Source organism: Plectrocnemia conspersa, unplaced genomic scaffold (genome assembly GCF_051122295.1).
Source record: "Plectrocnemia conspersa isolate PC_06_02 unplaced genomic scaffold, ASM5112229v1 ptg000014l, whole genome shotgun sequence".
Taxonomy (NCBI): domain Eukaryota; kingdom Metazoa; phylum Arthropoda; class Insecta; order Trichoptera; family Polycentropodidae; genus Plectrocnemia; species Plectrocnemia conspersa.
In genome coordinates, this window is record NW_028277178.1 from 1,145,001 (window position 1) to 1,165,222 (window position 20,222).

The 20,222-nt window shown below is 32.4% G+C and overlaps 1 protein-coding gene across 5 annotated transcripts in view; it reads left to right on the forward strand.

Annotated features, from left to right (window-relative positions):
- Prp16 (ATP-dependent RNA helicase l(1)G0007) overlaps positions 1-20,222 on the forward strand; it is a 72,055-nt gene that overhangs the window by 24,723 nt on the left and 27,110 nt on the right. Inside the window, exon 1 of one of the 5 annotated variants that reach the window (XM_088203394.1) lies at positions 5,889-6,328. The exons of 3 other annotated variants lie outside the window; for them this stretch is intronic. Coding sequence is in view for 1 of the 2 variants with exons in the window: in XM_088203390.1 (XP_088059516.1) it covers positions 9,980-10,018 (39 nt within the window). In the remaining variant the exon portion in view is untranslated. Of the gene's footprint in view, positions 1-5,888; positions 6,329-9,828; positions 10,019-20,222 lie in introns of those variants that run through there. One more of the 5 variants, XM_088203390.1, reaches the window with a different exon arrangement.

Consider the following 20,222-nt stretch of genomic DNA (forward strand, 5'->3'; position numbering starts at 1 on the left):
TTGTTGTTGGGGGGGGGGCATAAAACAGTTACAAGATTTCAACACATCTCATTCAAATATACTATAGTCTTATTATTCAATCATCTTAAAGTAATCAATATTTAAAGTTTTGGAAATATGTGTAATTTAGATGTGAATATAGGGCATTAGAAATTAATTCTGTTAAGTAATATGTATTGTTTTAAGGTAATCCATCAGTAAAAAACCCCAACCTGTCCAAAAAACCGAAGCCACGACTTTGCCTGCTGATGGACCACATTTTAACTTATTTAGCTACTTATCTCATCTATAAGTGCACCGTTTCAATTGCTCTTTAGAATCGTTTAGCAATTAGTCTGTAATTGACAAAGTGGTTAAAAAATCATTTTATTTACATATATAAAAAAATTCATGATGATTGAAATTAATCAACAAACTGGAAAGATGGGTGCCGCATTCTGATTTTTCTGTGTTTTTCTTTTCTCAAAAAATGAGAATTCTTATTTTAACTTCTAGATGATCGCTGAAGAGAACAAACTTAAATATATAGGCAACAAATTAAATAGTCAGAATTTAAATCAAGTTTGGGTCTGAATAAAAATCAAATTTCGGTCAGAATTTTTTTAACAACCTGGTCATAATTATATGATTCAGAAGCGAGAAAAAATGTAGTAAGATCAAAAAAAATTGTTTTAATTATAAAACATTAAAACTGATCTTGTTTATGACCAATAATTAATTTATTACATTTTTAATAATTTATATTTCTCTATATTCACCCATCGGCGTTCATAATTTTTCTGATCTACCCTACACAATCACTGAAAGTAAATCAGCTTCGGGCTCTTTAGCCGTCTTTTCAATTTATCCATATTGAGGAGTTTGCTGCCTCGATGTTGACGTGCAACAGCGCGTCAACATCAAACGAACTGATTAAAATAAGATGTTCTTATTGGGTAAATACATTTTTGCTTAATTCACGAGGGGTGATCATTTTTTATTGCCAGCTTCTCTTCCTTGGCATTTTATTATCGACATAAGATTTATGTATCCTTGTACTAATTCAAGCTGAAACACAATGCGGCGCAGGTCACAAGGAGTATCAATTTAGGATTTGGCGTGGGTACTATTAGCTAGAGAACTGTTTGTTTGAGAATTCTAACTGAAGATATTAACTTTGAAAATGAGCCCCATGGAATACCTTTATATAAAAAAGTTTAAGAAATACTATTGGACACATGCAGCAGAGTTTACTACTGCAATAATTTCACAACTCTTAGATGCCATAAAAAGGTGATAAAAATGACAAATGGGTACTGCACGAACTGACCAAAAGGCAAAACACGTTTCGAAGTCTGTTCTTCATAAGTTTTTCATTACTACAGAAACATTCTTTAAAATAATCATTTCCTGCGATTAGAAATGGATTCTCTGCGATAATGAGAAGAGATTAGGACAATGGTTGGACAGCAATAAAGATCCGAAACCGAATTTACATCCGAAAAAAATATGGTGACCTTAATGTGGTATTTTGGGGAAAATCATTGATCGTTTCTTAAACCAGGCGAGACTTTTCAGCAGAATATTATTGTAGGGAAATTTAAACTATGTATGGAAAATCAACAATTATCCACTTCATGTGTGAAATATTTTTCAAAGGTGTTAAAAAAAACGATATTACTTACTTCTCTTTAAAATATTGACTTAAAAAAACACGTTATTTAGAATATTATAATAATACAATTGAACAATAGAAATAATGATCATAATATATAACTATATCTTTGAAAGTCTAAAATGCCGCACGTGTGCAGGACCCGTTCGCATCATAAGATTCCCTATCAAGCTCGACGGTTTACCGATACATTCTAATTAGAATCCACTATTATTTGCCTCTCAGCCATACACCGTGGGGGTGTTACCCTGCGCTTCTAAAGAAATATTTACCATTTGATTTTTATTATATAATAATGCTCTTTTCTTATAATAAATAAAAAATAATTTATTGCTTTTGGAAACAAAAATAGTAGGAATACATTTAATAATGACTATAATAATTATATTTATTTAAAATATCGTTAAAATTCTGCACAAAATTAAAAAAATCAGATACATAAGTAGTAAAATTATAAAATGAAGTTAGTGGTATTGTAGGTTAATCAAATTTATTCATTTAACAATCCAGAACTGACGCCGATCCCCTAGAAATAAAAGTGGGAGTGGTGTCGCATGCTACGAAGAAAGAGATAACGCATGCTCTTTCGTGTAACGGTACTTCGTCCAGATGACATGGGAATCTTATGAAGCGACCCGTTCTTGGTAAATAGATTTAGGGTGATATTGTTCCATTGTAAATATTGACTCATCCCTCATTTTCCCTACATATTATTACATTTTAAACATTTAGACTATTTTTTTTTGAAATAATAAGTTTTGTATCTAACTAAAATAATCGACCACTTTATATAAAACATCATATAATATTTTTCCCAAGAATTCCTAGACCTCTTCTGACGTTTTACTGTCCTTTTTCACTGTTGATTTGCCCTCAATATTTAACAGTAATTCACACTGTAACATGGTCAAGCAAATCGATAATGTGCTATCGCGTGCCACGCGTGGACAGTTCAGATAATGTAGTACAGTATTATTGAGCTCGAAAGTACGTGACAATTGTACTGTGCGCCGCTACTGTAGTATTTATACCGCAGATACGTTTGCTCACAGCATTATAAATTATTACCAGTCCAAATATGTAAACATGTAAACATGTTTATTTAGCAAAAAGTAATAATGCATACGTGACTTTTGATTTGTTGACTTAATTCAAGATTAAAACAATTTTACTATAGGTATAAACAAACATGAATCAGGAAGGAATTCTGTTGATGTTTCATACATAAATATATATTTTATATACTTATAATGGTATATCGAGAACACGTGCTTAATTATTAACAGTTTCATATAGTCCCCAAGTCTTCTTTAAAATCTGGTTGAACTCTTGGAATCCATTGACTTCTTAGCTAGTCTTGAACTGACATAGAAGTGGAAATCTGCTGTTTTATTATAAGGGTTGTCTCAGTCAAACGGCATAGAAATAGAGCATAAACACAGAACATTTCCAAATACGTCAATAATATTAATAAATAAAAATAAAATAGAGTTAACATTCTGCGTACATATTTGGGTCGGTCGATACGTACACAATTGAATTTAAGGTACCAATTTATTTTTAGCATTTTTATGTTAAAGAAACAGACGTCGTAAAGTCTAGCGAAAGGTCAAAAGTGATCATGCGATTTCTAAAGTCTATGCAAATTTAGAAAGCTGCCTTTAAAGTAGTTTTACGACAAAATTTAAGTATCCTAAGTATGTGTGTTAACAATGAGCTATAATTGCGCTCTGGCACAATGAGCACGTATTTCCTTGGTGCTCAAATAAAACAAACGACCGTCAAGTTTGATTAAGCAAATTTATATTGCAACTAATCAAGTGTCCATCAAACCATATAGTAATTCGAATCGAATTGTTTGGCTGAAGGTTTTGACCTCTTAAAATATGATCAATGGACGTTGATTCAAATATATACATTTATATTTAGTTTTAAATATAACAATAATACATTTTGTATCAATCCTTACATTCACCTCAATTGGGACTACCAACTTGTTTTTATATAGGAATGCATTGCACGAGCTCGTGGTTGAAATTTAATTCACACAAAGCTCTTAAATGACGCATCGTTTTAATATAAAATTAATCATATTTAAAGAAATGTAATAAATAACGCATAATGCAATTTTTTATGATTCACACAAACATTGTATATAAATTTAATAATAGTGTAATTCATCATAAAAATATATCTGTGTTATTTATTATACATATAAGCATTTTTTTTCAAAGAAAATATAATCGAAGGTCAATCTGTGAATCAGTTCCGTGTAAATTATGATGTAAATCGTATTAAAATTATGAAATAATAATAGAAACTCAAAACAATGCCCACATAGATTCGATAAGATAAATTATTGAAAAAAGATTTTATCTTAAAAATAAGTAATAATGGGATAACTTTAGGTGTTTTCTTTTTCGATTATCAAGATTTTTGTTGACGCACTGAGTTCCTTTATTATCTTATCTTCCGTGTTTTATATAATCTTTTAATCTACACCTATAAAATTGCGACGAAAACAGCTACAAAAAAAGGCTTTCAAGACAATATGCAAAAAAAAAGGCTTTGTCACATATACAATAACAAATTAACTGAACCTATTCATTCTTTTTTTAAATATTGCAATGCGTAATAAAATTAATTTTGGGAGCTGTGTAGTCAAATTTAAAATATCTATTTTTGATTAACTATAATTAGTATTAAATAAAACGCCATATTCATTTTATGAATTTAAAATTGAAAATCTTATTCTCAATAAATGTAGCATGTATTATATTAAATATTTTTTATGCTTTGTTTCAACCATTCTTGTTGTTCGAGAGATTTTATAGAAAATTCTAAGATATTTACAAGTGGGAGTACGGCTCGTATCCTAATGCCATTTTGTTTGGAGCGTTGGAATACAAATCATAACATTTTTAGCGTCGCGTCTCCTCAATGAAGTAAAATTTTAAAGTTACTTAGAGTCGGTATCAAGTTATCAAATTATCAACGCTCGGCGACTTTCTGCTGAGAGTTTCAGAATGCCCTAATGCCTTCACTACACTCTCTGGAAGTTGGCCAAGGTTGGCCAAAGACGGAGAATATAGTGGGTTACTTCAGTCGAGTTCGGTTCTACCCGCTCTAAAATCTCTCGGAAGTTATCCGAAGTTACCGAAAACGGGAGGTAAAGTAAGGGTAATTCAGTCGACTTGGCCAGCTTCGAGCGCTTCCGAACATTGTCGGCAAACGGACTGAAGTCGGAGCTGCTCTTTCGAGCGCGAGTGGTGAGATACTTAAGTAAGGTTAAGTGACGACAGTGAGAGAGATATAATGATATGGTTTTTCGCAAACTGAGATAGAACGAGTAACTCGGTTCAATTTCAGTATGCGCGTCCTATTGTCAACACGCATGTCGAGCGCTGCATCGTAGTCACGTGGTCAAGTTATAATACCACATGCTTATCGGGGACTTCAACAAACTCTTACTGACAGCTTTGAATATTTTAGGGCACCAAAAGGGATTAATTATATTTTTGATAGTATATTCTTCTAACATATATCGTTATTATATATTTTTTTCATATAAAATTAAATAATTAAAAAATAATTAGTGGTACTTGATTTTGTTAAAAAAAATCGTTTCGAATATCCTTATGTATTTTCCTAGATCGGTTTATATAAATGTCACACCATAACAAATTCTTATTTAGAATCGATGGCGACAAATTCTAGGATAGTCACAGATGTGTTGTTCGTATTCTGAAGTATAATTTTTATGCCAAATGGCATTTTGCAAAAGCCGACAAAGATTTTGCGTAAATTGAATATTTACGACCGAAAAGTTTTCATTGATATTGTATCGGTGAGTGCCCACACAAACTTTCATAATTATCAGTAGCGTAATTTTAATAATATGACAATTTAAAAATTGCGATTATTTGGCATTTTTTTCGATCTCGCTCAAATATGCCGGCTGTACGTGTCAGAAGCCGCCGTCCAGACGTCATTTACGGCTGCCGTCATGACGCCGCGTATTGCGACAGTGTGGTCGCTGATGATTTTTCATCAAAAAAAGTGTGGTACTTGTTTTTCTAGTGTCGAGGATGTTTACATACATATGAATACATATCAATTTTTGTATATACAATACATGTTTTTTCTTAGTAACGACCACCAAGCTTGAATATATAGAGCTAACCGCATTGTTTTACTATAATCATGAGTTAAGTACTGCCAAGTATGTGACCTCAGTGTTTCATTCACGGAGTTCGAGGTCCTTTGTCGACCATCGAAGGGCTATGTGCAAAATGGCACGCGCTCCCCCGCGTTGTTCCATCTCATTCCCTTCCATACGTGTACTAAACATATACATACATATTCACCGAGCTGACTTCTAAAAGCTACGATAGCGGTACATGCTCGTGGTCACGCAGACCCGAGCGGGACCTCGAAGTCCCACACAAACAAATCCCGTTTCTATCATTGTGAAACTGCTGAAACTCACGTGGTTGTTTGTGAATGAAATAATCTTGTGACGCTTGAAAGAGTACGGTGCTGAAAATACACGTGGCGATTCAACTTCACGCCTGTGTAGTATGAGTCTTAAAAAATCGATAAGTATTCTTCACGACTCCGACCCGCCTCTACAATTGCTGACCCAGCAGGGAATCGATTGTCAAGTTGAATAGGGTCAGTGTTTTTGTTTCAAATAAATTCTTCTTACATACAAATTCTATCCATCTCTTGTTTTTATTTTAATTACGTAAACATAATTTAGAGACAAATATATTGTTAATACTCAAATAAATTGCATAGTTTTAGATTGTTTTCATATATTTATCTAGTCATCTAAAAAAGTTTTCCTTCTTTCCCGTTATTTAAGATCTTTCTTTACAAATTTTAATTAATAATGCTATTCATCACTTTCGTGTCAGACCATTTGCCTATTTTAAATTACTTTTTTTAGTATGTTCATAACATGTTCATAACGATCTTTGTATAGATTCAAAATTACATTGACCATACTAAAAATCTATTTCAGTAATAGATAAAAATGTATTTATTCTGATGCTCTTAATTACGTCATCAGCTAAAAATGTTCATTATCAATGTTTGTTGAACGCAAATTGAGTTTAAATTTTGTGTGTGGTTTGTTGAACTTAAAATGACTTTCATTTTGTATAAAAATGAACATTCTTCATCCTAGAAACAACGAATGACACATTCACTTAGACTTTGTTGTACAATAGTAGCCAGAATAATTTATAGCACCATAATTGCTTCTGATGAGGACAAGGAAAATAAATTTATGCCTTTTTAATAATTTAGAAATAAACTTTAAATGTGCCAAATGTGTGTTCAATGACTTCAAAGCCAACTACGCCTCATTATTTATAATTTCTCAGCAGCATATTAGGCCTACCAACCGTAACGGTTAGCTTATGCTGTGGTATTCAATTGAATTTATGAATTCAAGTCCCTTGACATTTAGCTTTTACTTCAGTTCAGATTAACTGGCTACAGATACCATTGCGATCTTACTTTTATGTTAGCGCCTGGCTTTTCGAAGAGTCTGTCACTCTTTTTAAACTCTCCACATCTTTTTGCCTGCAATTGAAGAGAATACCCTAGAAATATAGAAGATCACATTACGCTCATCGCAGACGATGTGATAAGTAAAATCTCTTGCCGATTTTTTCACCCAATTAAATTTTACAAAGCCCAGTATATTATTCCCTTAGTCCTAAAATTTAAACCCCAATGCTTGCCACTAAGTCACACATAGCACTTAGGGCCCTCTACCTGACGTGGCGAATTGTGCACTTAAATGCAAAATTTTGCTTATTATTACTAGCTATTAGATATCGCTCGATAAATAAGCGGGGGAGTGGGGGGGTTTTTCAAACATCTCGTTCAACATTTTTGGACATTTATAAGAGTTTTTACTTCATACCATTAAGATTTAGTGAATTAAAAAAATCAACTGAAAAATGATTTTTTTAATTAAGTAAAATGAACGTGTTTCAACAGGCACAATCTTCTAAAAATAACATCAGCTACTTTTGCATTAAGTATTGTTATAAATCATATTTTTTACTATAAAGTCAATGTATTTGTAATATACAGTTAATTAATTTGCAATTGTTTTTGAATTACGTACAAATTGTCTGTGTCGCATAAAAAACGATCGTCTCCGTTTCTGTACCAAGGTTAACGTGAAGTGGGAAGCGGCGGCTTTTTCATACTCTCAAGTCTCGGTCGATGCTTGGCTAAGCTCTTCTTCGTGTGACGAAATTTCTTTTGAAGTAGAATGTTTCTGAAGGAAGTGTAATCCAAATTAAATTGTCTGATGTACGTTATGTACGCTGGTCAAGATAGATGAGGTTTTGTTCCGCCTACTCTCGACGTTTGGACCAATTGGAAATATATTTTTTAATCGTAATTCCGGGTAACGCATTTCACTGGCTTTTCAATACGATAACATTATTTTATATTTATAAAGGCACCGGACGGCCATTTTTTAGGGTTTACTTGGAGATGCATTTAGCTAATCCGTCAGATTTTTTAATTGCATTCAACGTTGTGGAGACTGGTAACCATTTTATTTATCATGCTTTTAACACATATTTGCAACAAATATTTTTTGCATTCAGATGGTTTTGACAAAGCCACTAATTGTATGTAATAAAAATATATAAATTATATAAAAACCATTCGTGAATCGATACTAATTTATTATCTATGTACTTCATATATTAATAGTAATTTGCTGTTAAACGTTCTGCATCATATTTGAGCTTCTAGTTTATTAGAAAAATATTTTAGAAGGACACACGCATTGAGAAATTACACAGTTTTGCTATATTGAATAATATCCCACGTATCGAGATACTTGAGTCACCGCTTGACGATAAACAGGATTCGAGTTCAAAATTATAACATTAACCACAGATTTCACACTAAAAATATATTTTGATACGCATCAAAGATAGAGATTTGCTATTTACGTCTAGACAATAAAAAATCGATTCAAGTGGAAAGTTTTCTCCGGGTCGCTTCGCAACAAACTACGTATTTATTGTGCGAACATTTTCACATTTGTTGTTTAGTATCCCGAAATAATTTGCAGAAGAGATGGTCGTTTTGGTGACCGTTTCCAAAATTAAGTTCAGTATGACTCTTGTCACGTTTTGCGTTGTTGATTATTCCTTCAGGGCAAAGACAATATAACGCAACGCAAAATGTTTAATAATGGTATTTTTATTACCCCGTTACCCCGACGTGACGCATTGGGTCATATTTATACAGTACATAAACATGACCCAATGCGTCACGTCGGGGTAACAATCGTCACAATGAGACTGTAAAAAAATCAGTGATATATGCTAGTATATATTATAGCATTAAATCAATATGTGTTACACCTAGAATCATAATTTATATTTACAGACTAAGTTAAAGTATGAAATTTCACTTGCTGCCATTGCGACTCTTGGACCAATAATTACTGAGACAGTGTATATAATCTGTCATTATATTATAATTTTTTTATGATTCTTATAGACTATATTTATAGTATTTTACATTATTCATATTAACAAAAATGCTTGCTAAAATAAAAAAAATATGTAATCAGCCTGTGGGGGTTTCAGTAATGGCTTTTAAAAAATCTAAAGCAGCAAATGTTTTTTCGTGTAGTGATACCTAAGTATTTTACAAAAAAAAACCTCAAAATTACATCGAATAACATTATTGTACGTATCTTTTGTTATTATCAGACGGTCGCCCAGAAATGTAGGCGTAATTAAACTATAATACTATTGATCCTAAATTGGCTCTATCTCCTATTCATGTAAGGACCGGTATTAATGACTTGAATCTTGTTATAAATTATATATTTGTGTTTGTAATAAACTATAAAAAATACAATTAAACTGTCTATCGTTTTTTTTTCTAAACAAAAAGAACGTTGAGTACAACGATTACCAGATGTAGTGAAATGCACTTCGTATGCCGGATTCAAAAAAAGTGTTATTGTATTCTTACCAGTATTCTTATTCGGCTCCAATGTAGGCCGATCGTTATTCTCTTACTTACGTCACTGCACTTGCGAGCGCATTGTTCACATACAATAATATTTATAGCCATTTTGTTGCATGTAAACAAACCTATAATTATATCTGATTATTATAATTATAGCCTTGCGCATAGAAGTCGTTGTACCAACCGAGTGTCGCGTTCCAATTTCGATCAAAGCCAAATTATACTTACCTTTTGTATGACATAATATTGTCTGTGTGTGCATGTGTACTTTTTGATCATACCTCATCGTTGACTGACATGTGTGAGTGCACTTTCGCTCGCTACATGCGGTACGGGGTAATTTATCTTGTGTGATGCTTTCTATCTTATTTAACATTGCCGTGCTTGCTCTTCTAATTGATTTGCAGCCTTTTATGGTAGATTGCTTTGCAGTCTGGTTCCTCTTCTTGTTGAATAACACGTTTTAACCTTTATTTTACTAGGTTGTCTTTTTCTTACAAAATAAAAAAAATGTTTGTAATGGCCGATTTATTCATAACTTACAAACGATTCACGAGCGCGAGTGAGAAATATTTTAAATGTGCAAATTATGGGCTTTTAAAAAAATAAGACTACGAGAATATAGTATAACCGTTTAGTTGCCATTGCCACCAAATTGTATTGTTTGTATAAACGAAGATCATTAACAACTCTAAAAAAAGTACATACTATATTTTTTACCAATCTGTTTCATTCCTTAAATTTACTCTAATAAATGTGTATACATATTTTATGAATGTTTTAATTTATTTATACAAAAATAATAAAATATTTTACGTTTCTATCTGAAATGCAATCAATACTGCTGGTGAACCTTGTATCTGATACGTCACGTGCATGACACGGATTATTAGCCGGTATATTTACTTTGTGAACATTTTTTTAGAAATACAGGTAAATTTAAGTTGAATATATTGAGCGGAACCTAGTTTTAATCCAATGCTGTACAATTTGTCCACCAATAATATATGTTACAAAATTACCGATAAAAATATATTTTCACTAGCATTTCAGTGAAATCATATCGGTATACGTGTTTATTGTTAGTTATTTATTTCAAATAGTGAAAATATAATTTACCATATTTTATAATAAAATTTATTATATTTTTACTATTAGAAAATGTTTTCTTTAACTGAGAGTTGTAAACGCCAATTGTTGAATTCGGCTTAAAAAATATTTTTAGTGCGATACATCATCTTGTTGAAGCCAAAATGTTTCCAACGTACATGTACCGGATCATCTGCGCAGTAAATAAATACAGTTTAGCTGATATTGACCAGTGAGATTAATAAATTAATTGCTTGATTCGTTTTAACAGGTGTAATAGTTAATTTTATTTATAGCAACTGTATCCAAATAAACGTTTCGCAATTGTCAAATTAAATTTCAGTCGAGCCTATTAGTTGAAATTATATTTTCGCTAGTAATAATTCATATCTACTAGTAAAAATGTATTCGGATATGATTTCACTGAAACAGTGAAATTATATTTATACTCTTAATAATTTGAATCATCTGCATACAGAAGAAAACTTGAACTGCCGTATTTATGTCAAATCGAATTAAGCACATCTAAACCGAATTTTTTGATAGAACCACAAATTGCTGCACACTGATTACAATCTCTTTCGTTCAATCTGTAACTGTATCGTATCCTAAACCTTATGGGTATACAAATGTATATTCATTCTTTTTTAGATAAAAATCATTAAATGCACAACATTTATTTCCTACATTAGTTGCTTGTAAAATATCAAAATATGTGAAATGTTGAAGTGGTCCAATTATTTTGTCACACCCCTGAATGTTTTATTCATATAAAATACATACGAATAGATGTCCTCGTTTGTTTATTTGCGCGGCTTTGGCTTGTCGAGGTGTGTGTGTATGTTCGCTCTTGCCGTAATACTGCGTTTAGAGTCTAAGTTGTATCGAAGATCAAGTTCAACTATTGAATTTTAAGTGAAAGTTGCTGCTTTTTAAGGATCACTTCGGTCAATTGCGCTTAGCTTGATACGAGTTCAGCTGAATTCTCGTTATTCATGAATATGATTTAGTCTATCGTTCTCAACATTTTGACCAAGCGCGTACGGTGAGATACTTTCCCTTTCGCTCGCCCTTATCTCTCACTCACTCTCATCACTTAACACACGAGCGAGCGAAAGGGAAAGTATCTCACCGTACGCGCCTGCTTTTGACTAATGCCGATGATTCGAGGCGGAACCAGACTTTATTATTTCATAATACAGATCTTTTGGTAAAATATGGTTCTAACGGTTTTAGTGCAATTGCCAATAAACAATAGTGCAATTTCAAAGCAACGATTATGGGTGGTTCCTACACAATAAGTATTTATTGTATATCGACGGAGATATTCGGTTCTTTTTTTGTTAAAGTAAGATCAAACAGTTTTACTGGATAATTATCATTAATGGATATGCATAAATGTTAGTAGATAAGAAATAGACAATTTGTTTTTAGATTTTATTATTTATATTGAAATAGGTATGTATTATTTTACTTTACTGTTTAGTTGCCTCTGATTTACAATTAAATATATATTTTTTACCCTTGAGCAGCCAGCCTTTTTTTAATAGCTGTATAAGACCGATTAGTAACTACGACCCTTACTTAGTCTGGTTTCGCTTCAGTATACTGCGCAAACTGAGACTAGGCCCAACCTCCTACCTAGGTCGTCGCGAGTGCAAATCGCGGTCGGGTAAACCAGCGCGAAAAGTATTATATCAGCAATTTAAGGAGACGGATAAGGCATATCTGAAATAAAAGTAATGTAAATAAAAAAACTGTTGTAGATTGACTCTTCTCGGCTGCCAGGTTCAAATATTATTGTAGAAGATTCCGAGAAAATTTTGAGGCTTTTTATTTAATTTAGATAACTCCAGCTTCCAGATTTATTGATATTGATACATCTGCAGAACAATATTATAAGCGCCTTGGCGGACCGTATAGTACGGAACGTTTTTAAGCCCATATATATTTCACAGTATTGTTACACTGGTGTAGCGCATGTCATATTACAACGGTGCCCAGATTATTGCGCAAACGAAAATTGCGCACACAATTGATTGTTTGATCGTAAGATATATTTTATTCTTAAAATGTAAAATATTTTTAAAACATGCTATTTCTAAATTAAAATTATATTAACATCTGTTATATATTCAAACATTTTTTTGTATATATTGACGTATTCTTAAATATGCGTATTTGTGTATATTGCTAATTTATGATCAGAATTTTCGCTGTTTGAAATTTTCGCTGTGCTAAATTTTCGTTTGCGCAATAATCACCATGTAAATAAATTAAATAAAAACATATTTTCGCACAGCAGACATATGACTTGTTTATAAATGATTTGATTCATACAGTTTCGAAAGATAAATACTACCAAAATCTACTAATTAAGTTTGTCATACTTTGAAAAATACAACAGAAAAAGTTTTTGCTTAAAAAAAATTTCAATTGAATCTATTTTTATTTTCTGCATCGATTTGAAATCTTCAATGACGATATCGATATTGCATTACTATTATATTTTATTGCCAACTGAATAACGCTTCTATAAATAGTCACATGTATACATTATGTATTCAGTTTTATTGTTTAAGAGTGACATTTTGCATATTTATGCAAGATTGTCTAACAATAAAGTCAATCGTTATTATTCAACTCTAGTTATCTAAATATAGACATTCCTTGCGAAAATGCTAATTACCTCGTTGTATTTTACGCCAAAACTAACGCCACAGTACAAGTAAACAAAAAGCAATAAAAATATGTTAGAACGGATTCTATGTATTGGGGTTTAAAAATATCTTCTTCAATACTTTGCCAACTTCCCGACGCTCTCCAAGGACTTGCACTCAGGAAATTATAAGTTTAGCAAACGCCACCAATCAATCTCACCGTATCGTTGCATTTATAAATTACATCCATGACCCTAGTTTTTTACATATATTAAAAAGTTTTGAGATTCTCTCCAGATCTTGGAATGTTGAACTATGTTTGCTTAGTATTGGGTTCGTTACTCTCTTCGCTCGTGTCGTAAATTAGCATGTGACTGGAGTAAAAATGCTAAAATTTGTATAGAGCAAATTAAGGCGTGGAGCCAAGAAGTTTCGCCAGCTATTATCAACATTTTTGTATCGCGTATTCTTACCTTTCTATAGCGTTAAGCATTTAACTGCCTTTGTTAACAAAAACTAAATTTTCCGACCTTCCATTTGGCTTTGGCAGTCTTTTAACTTGGTTCATGACAGCTATATATTATAGCAAGGTGCGTCGTTAAACTATTTACTTGTTCCAATGTCCTTAAGAATAATTTCATGGGTCATCAAATCAAAAACTCAAGAAGTGATTCATCATTTATTTTTACAGATTTCCTTTAACCTTCTTTTTACCCTTATTCAAATACATTTTTTGATATTCAAAAGCAGCTTCGTTTATCTTTCTCTTCACACCTACACTGCGCTCAATATTTGAATCAATATCAATTGCCATCTGAATCAAACTATTGACTTTCTTCATAAATTCGCCTAGTTCCTCATAATAAATATCTTCGCTTTTAACAACAATATTGTGAGTGTCAGTAGATTCTGTATTTGACTTTAACAAATAATCAAGCTCATCTTCTTGCATATCAATCTTATTACTCTCGATCAATTCCTTAACATCACTTTCATCAAAAACACTAAACTTTGCCTTCTTTCCCAATCTTACTATTTCATCTATATAATCGCTTTGGCACTCATCTGATCCTTTAGAATCCATCACACACTCTTTCCATAACACCTTCCAAGACATATTGATCACTCTATCGCTAATCGAATCCCACGCTCTCATTATCATCTCCGTGGAATGTCTAATGTTAAACTTCTTCCAAAATTGTCGCACAGAATCCTTATCTAGTTCTTTAAATTCTGCATGTAACTGCTTTAGTATGTGTAACACATAGCATAGTTTAAAATTGTCAGTAACGCCATTATCTAAAGGCTGCAATATTGTAGCTGTACAAGGCGGTAGTAATACTACCTGTATGTTAGGATTCAGACTATTCAATTGAGGTAGATGGCAAGGAGATGTATCTAAAATCAATAAAATGTTGAAAGGAATACTGTTTTCTGTGCAGTATTTTTTCACTTCTGGAGCGAAGCAATCCGTCAACCATTCTTCTACGAGCGTAGAAGACATCCATCCTTTTTGATTAGCTCTCCAATGAAGAGGTAGAGTATGAACATTTTTAAGAGCTCTGGGCATCTGAGAGTGGTACAACACCAAAGGTGTACATTTATGATCGCCTGATGCGTTAGAGCTGAGCATCAGAGTCAAGCTATCTTTCCTGGCTTTGAATCCATATGCTGTCTTTTCCTCCGTCGATATGAAAGTCCTAGAAGGCAGGCGTTTCCAAAACAGTTCCATTTCCGTCATATTGAAAACTTGCTGCGGAGAATAGCCTTCAGATGTTATGATAAATAACAAATCTTCAATAAATGCAGCAGCAGATTTACTATCGACGCTCACTTCTTCTTCGCTAAATGTTGTGTTCGTCAGAAGCTGCCTCTTTTTAAACTTCTCGAACCAAGTTTTACTGGCTTGGAATGCTAACGGTTTGATTTCTTCTCCTTGTTCTCTTTTTAAGTATTGATAGATCTTAAGCGCTTTATTTCGTATGCTTGTTGCAGTTTGAGGCACAGAATTCTGGTTGTTATCTTCGATCCACACCGATAGCATATTCTCCATCTTTTCAATGGAAGGGTCTCTGACCCTGCGGCAGTACTTCATAGACGTCTCGCTAGAGTTTTGCACCGACCTTTTAACAACGTCCGCTTTCGTTCTGATGGTTCTGATGGTAGACTCATTGACGCTGTAGGCTCTCCCCAAAGAGGAAGCGGACTCTCCACTTTCTAGCTGCTGCAGTATTTCCATCTTTGTGCTCAGCGTCAATACTCTTCTCGAATTCTTCGGTTCCGGAGAGACGCTTGGAATGTCGTCCATCGCGGCGAAATTTACGTATCTCACGCCATGAATCCGAGCGGTCACTAACCTGAGCGCCTAAGTTTTCATGGTGGGAGTAGTTTGCGCATGCGCGATGTGAGGAGAATGCGTTCCAGGGGTTTCAAAGTCGGCGTTTGCGAGGTATTGATCCGGTACAAATAACGGCGATGTGTTCTCGTCGTTGTGTAAACTCGCGATAACGTTGTTTACGATGTGATACATTGGGAAGAATGTTAATGGTTTATTGCAGCGCTGTTTAACTGACGGCCTGTGAATTAATTTGTTTTTAAAATTATATTTTAAAAATGTCTGATGTAATTTTTTTAACCTTCACCAGCATCCGTAAACAAATAAAAATGTCTGAGGTGACTTATCTTTTTTTTAGCTCCCCAAAATGTTTGCAAAAAAATGACTAAGATAAGTTGGTCTTTTATAAGTCAAATTTTAAATGCAATTTATTAATGACTTTTTTGTATTCGCATTGATACAAATCAGTTAACTGTTGATCGCGTTTTAATAAATTAAAATATGTTTTTGTGTTTAAAAAGTGTTGGAAGCCACTGACTTACCATAAACATGTCAAGATCATTTAACCCTTTGATTAGTGTTCAGTTTGAGTATTATGTTGATATGTCGTTCTTTGTTTGAATTTACAATTGACAAGTTATGTTCCATTATCCTTTTCTCACCTTTGCAAGTATCATTAGGCATTTGTCTGCGCAGGTTTATTTTTATTAATTTTAAATCTTGTGTTTGCAACATGACATACGCTAACTGGGTAAACACAATCAACAACCACTAAGTAGTTAGACATCAGATAAATCAGTGACATCCGTTTTAATAATTATCACCTATTGGTACAACTTACAATTTATTTGAATTAGTCATCACAAAAATCTAGGACAAATTAACCCTTTGAGTAATGAGTCATTCATACAAATTTGTTAATTTGTTTGTATATACCTGGCTGCGAGTTAATTTACGTATTTTTTTCATAATATCTAGTGCTATTTATTTTTTAATATTTTATATTGCTTTTAAAGTAAATCAGTGACTCTCAACGTTCTATTGCTTTGATTTATTTTACTACTTTTTTGTATTAGTATGTTTAAAACATTTATTTTAACGCCTTTCTATTATTAAATTTCAATAATATATTTTATATATTATTCGGCCTTTTCATGTCAATTCAGAGGCTCAAAATATTTTTCATAAAATTATTATGAACATTTTTTTGATATGTATGCATGCGGTCCGCATTCCCTTATCTCTCACTCACTCTCGTCACTTAACACGCGAGCGAGCAAGAGGGAAACTATCTCACCGCACGCGCCTGATAACTATCTGGAATACCTCAAAACCACCGTACATGTTCGGCAATACCGCTCAAATGGTTAAAAGCAGAATATTAGCTGTAAAACTTTAAAAGACCTTTTCAATGTGCATTGAAAAGCCAACAGATTATGATCACTTCGTTCGACAAGAATGAGATAGATTTCGGTATATATAAGTGTGTTATAAGAAAAGATTTTTGAACCGAATATTGCAATTTTATATTTTTTTTAATTACCGATATTTTTAAACAAAAACTCAATCGAAATATTTCCAAGTATAATTTTTAAAATATGTTTCATATCTATATGATTAAAACTACGACATGTTATGCATGTTTAATGTTAACAACTACACTTAGCGTGCCTAGTATAGAGAGCTGTATAGCTTATAATGAAAGTGACACGATCAATACGCATACCCCGTGATACAACCTCAATCCACGCGTATTTAGTCGTATCGTGGGGTAAACATAATTGTTTCATTGACGAATTTTAATTTTTGTATTAAATTAACTAAAAAATTTAGGTTTTGTATTGTAATTGAATTCGTACAAAAATTAACACCTACCCCATGTTACAACCTCAACAAATTTATATGGTTGTATCATGAGGTAAATTTCGCTTTCGATCACGATTATGAATTTGAGTATTATTTTTCTCATTATCATTGTAGAAACTGATTAATGCGTCAAAAAAGTGAACCATTAACATGAATACCCCATGATACAACCTAGGAACAAAATATCATTGTAAAGATTATTGTTTATCATAAATTCATATACCCCATGATACAACCATGAGGTCCTTTTGCTGTTGATTTATATTAAAATATTGCCTCTTGCAATAATGGTATTGAAAGTTTGTGAATGGTTCAGATAAGTGTAAATTTATATACACATACCCCATGATAGAACATCAAAACAAAATTATATCAGTCGTATCTTGAGGCTATTATATTTTTCAATTTATAGTTTTAATATTACCTATCATATTCTCAGGCTAGAAAATAGATACCGTCCAAAAAGTGACACTATATCCATACCCAAGTTGCAACCGCAAAGTCGATTATACTATTCTCTATCGCAGGCCTCGGCAACCTTTTTTGGCTGCGGGTCAAAATAATTAAAATGTGACTATTAAAAAAATATTCGGGTTAGTGAATATTTTTGGTCCTAACAATTTTTTTTTTGTCCTAATATGTATACGTTAAAAAAAAATATTTGCAGAACTGAAATGGGTCACTTTAAATCACCAAACGGGTCACTTGGTGACCCGTGGGTCATAGGTTGCTGAGCCCTGCTCTACCGTATATGTATGTAGTATAGATTCTTCGAAAAAGTGACACAATCACAACAGAATATACCCCACGACATCTTTATTTTGTCGTATCTTGAGGTAAATACTATTTTTTTAATTGTAGTAATACCTCGCACTTGTAGGGTAAAAAATATTAAATTCGTAAAATGTAACATCATCAATACATCTACCCCAAGATACAACATCGGTCGTATCATGAGGTAAATGTATTTTCTGTGTCGATTTATATTATAACTATTACACCTCGCATACGTATTAGTACGTAAACTATTGGATTCGTATTTAAAGTTACATTAAAACATACATACCCCATGATACAACCTCAGAACATAACTATTTGGTCATATCATGAAATAAAAATCATCTCTTTGATTTCGAATTTTAATTTTTGAATAAAATGTTATTGATTTCATCACCAAAAGTGCCACCATAAAATTTCAAAATCATGCCATATGAGTTTGTGTCTGCAAGTGCGCAAAAAAATAGGTTAAATTCACAGTATGAATCCTTACAAAAAAAATTAACCGCTGTGCAATTTATGCAATTGTTGGTTTGCGTAGTTTACGCTACGTAGTTTAAAGTCGTCTCGAAGATCAAGTTGAACTCTTGAGATTCAGGTGAAATGAGAAGCGGCTGTTTATTCGTACTTTCAAGGGTATTCTCGTTCGATTTGATGTAGCTCAGCTTAGTGCGAGTTATAGTGAACTAAGCGTAACAGAAATATGTTTAAAATAGGGTAGTCTGTAAAATATAGACCGATAACTTAGAGTTCGCTGGTTCGAGTCACCGCAGTAGAATCGAATTCTTATTGTTAAAAAAACTGACCCCAGCTGCAAAGTTATATTTATTGATTATAAAATATAACACACATAATAATTTATCATTAATTTTATACATGTCACTGATTTTCAGACTGAAAAAGTCTAATGGTAAACATATTACGGCCCGTTCACGCGTTTTCGCGTGATAGCAAAATATTTTGCTAAAAAGTTTAAATTTTACAGAAACGTAATAAAGATTTCAATTTTAGCAAAATGCCACCTTTTATCAAAATAATTTCGCATAAAAACAGAAGGGTATGTGTTAATACTTACGTTGATACAGATTTACCCTACTGTAATGCATTGGGCTGACGCCTGTCAGGTTACAAAAGTAGATTAAAAAGAGTCCTGGTGGATGTGATTTGGTATGACCGTGCTCGAACATATAAATACGTGCTTTTTAATTCTTGATCATCTGACCAATGCGATGCTTCAGGACAGGAACAGATTATTTGTTATAGTGTAATAAATTTCTCATTTATTTTTTTTAAATTTTGTTTTAATATGACGACTGAAAATTAAAGACAATAAATTGTATTTATTATCAACTATTATTACACATTAAAATCAATATACGTCGCTTTGAAGACCTAGCTCGTTTATTTATCATCCGTGAGATTAGGGAAAGCTAGAAAAACTTATTCTTTGATGATCAATCTAAATTAAAATTATATTATAATCTTCTGTTGCAACATAACACACGTTAGTCTAATGCGTTACAACAGGATAAACATAAACAACATCAGACTGAAATTAGTGTTATCTATTTTAATAATTATTATCGCAATATTAGTTTTTGAGATTAGGCAAATATAGTAAAACCTCCTACGTTAAGATCGATTTGAATTCTAATTATATAATAATCACTAATTCCGACCTACCAGACACTATAAAAATAAGAATAAAAACACTAAAGTTTATATTGGATTCGAAACCTAGCCTTTCAGATATTATAATGATCTAATAATAACTTCATACGTATTACCATAATATGTTGTATGTTTATTTACC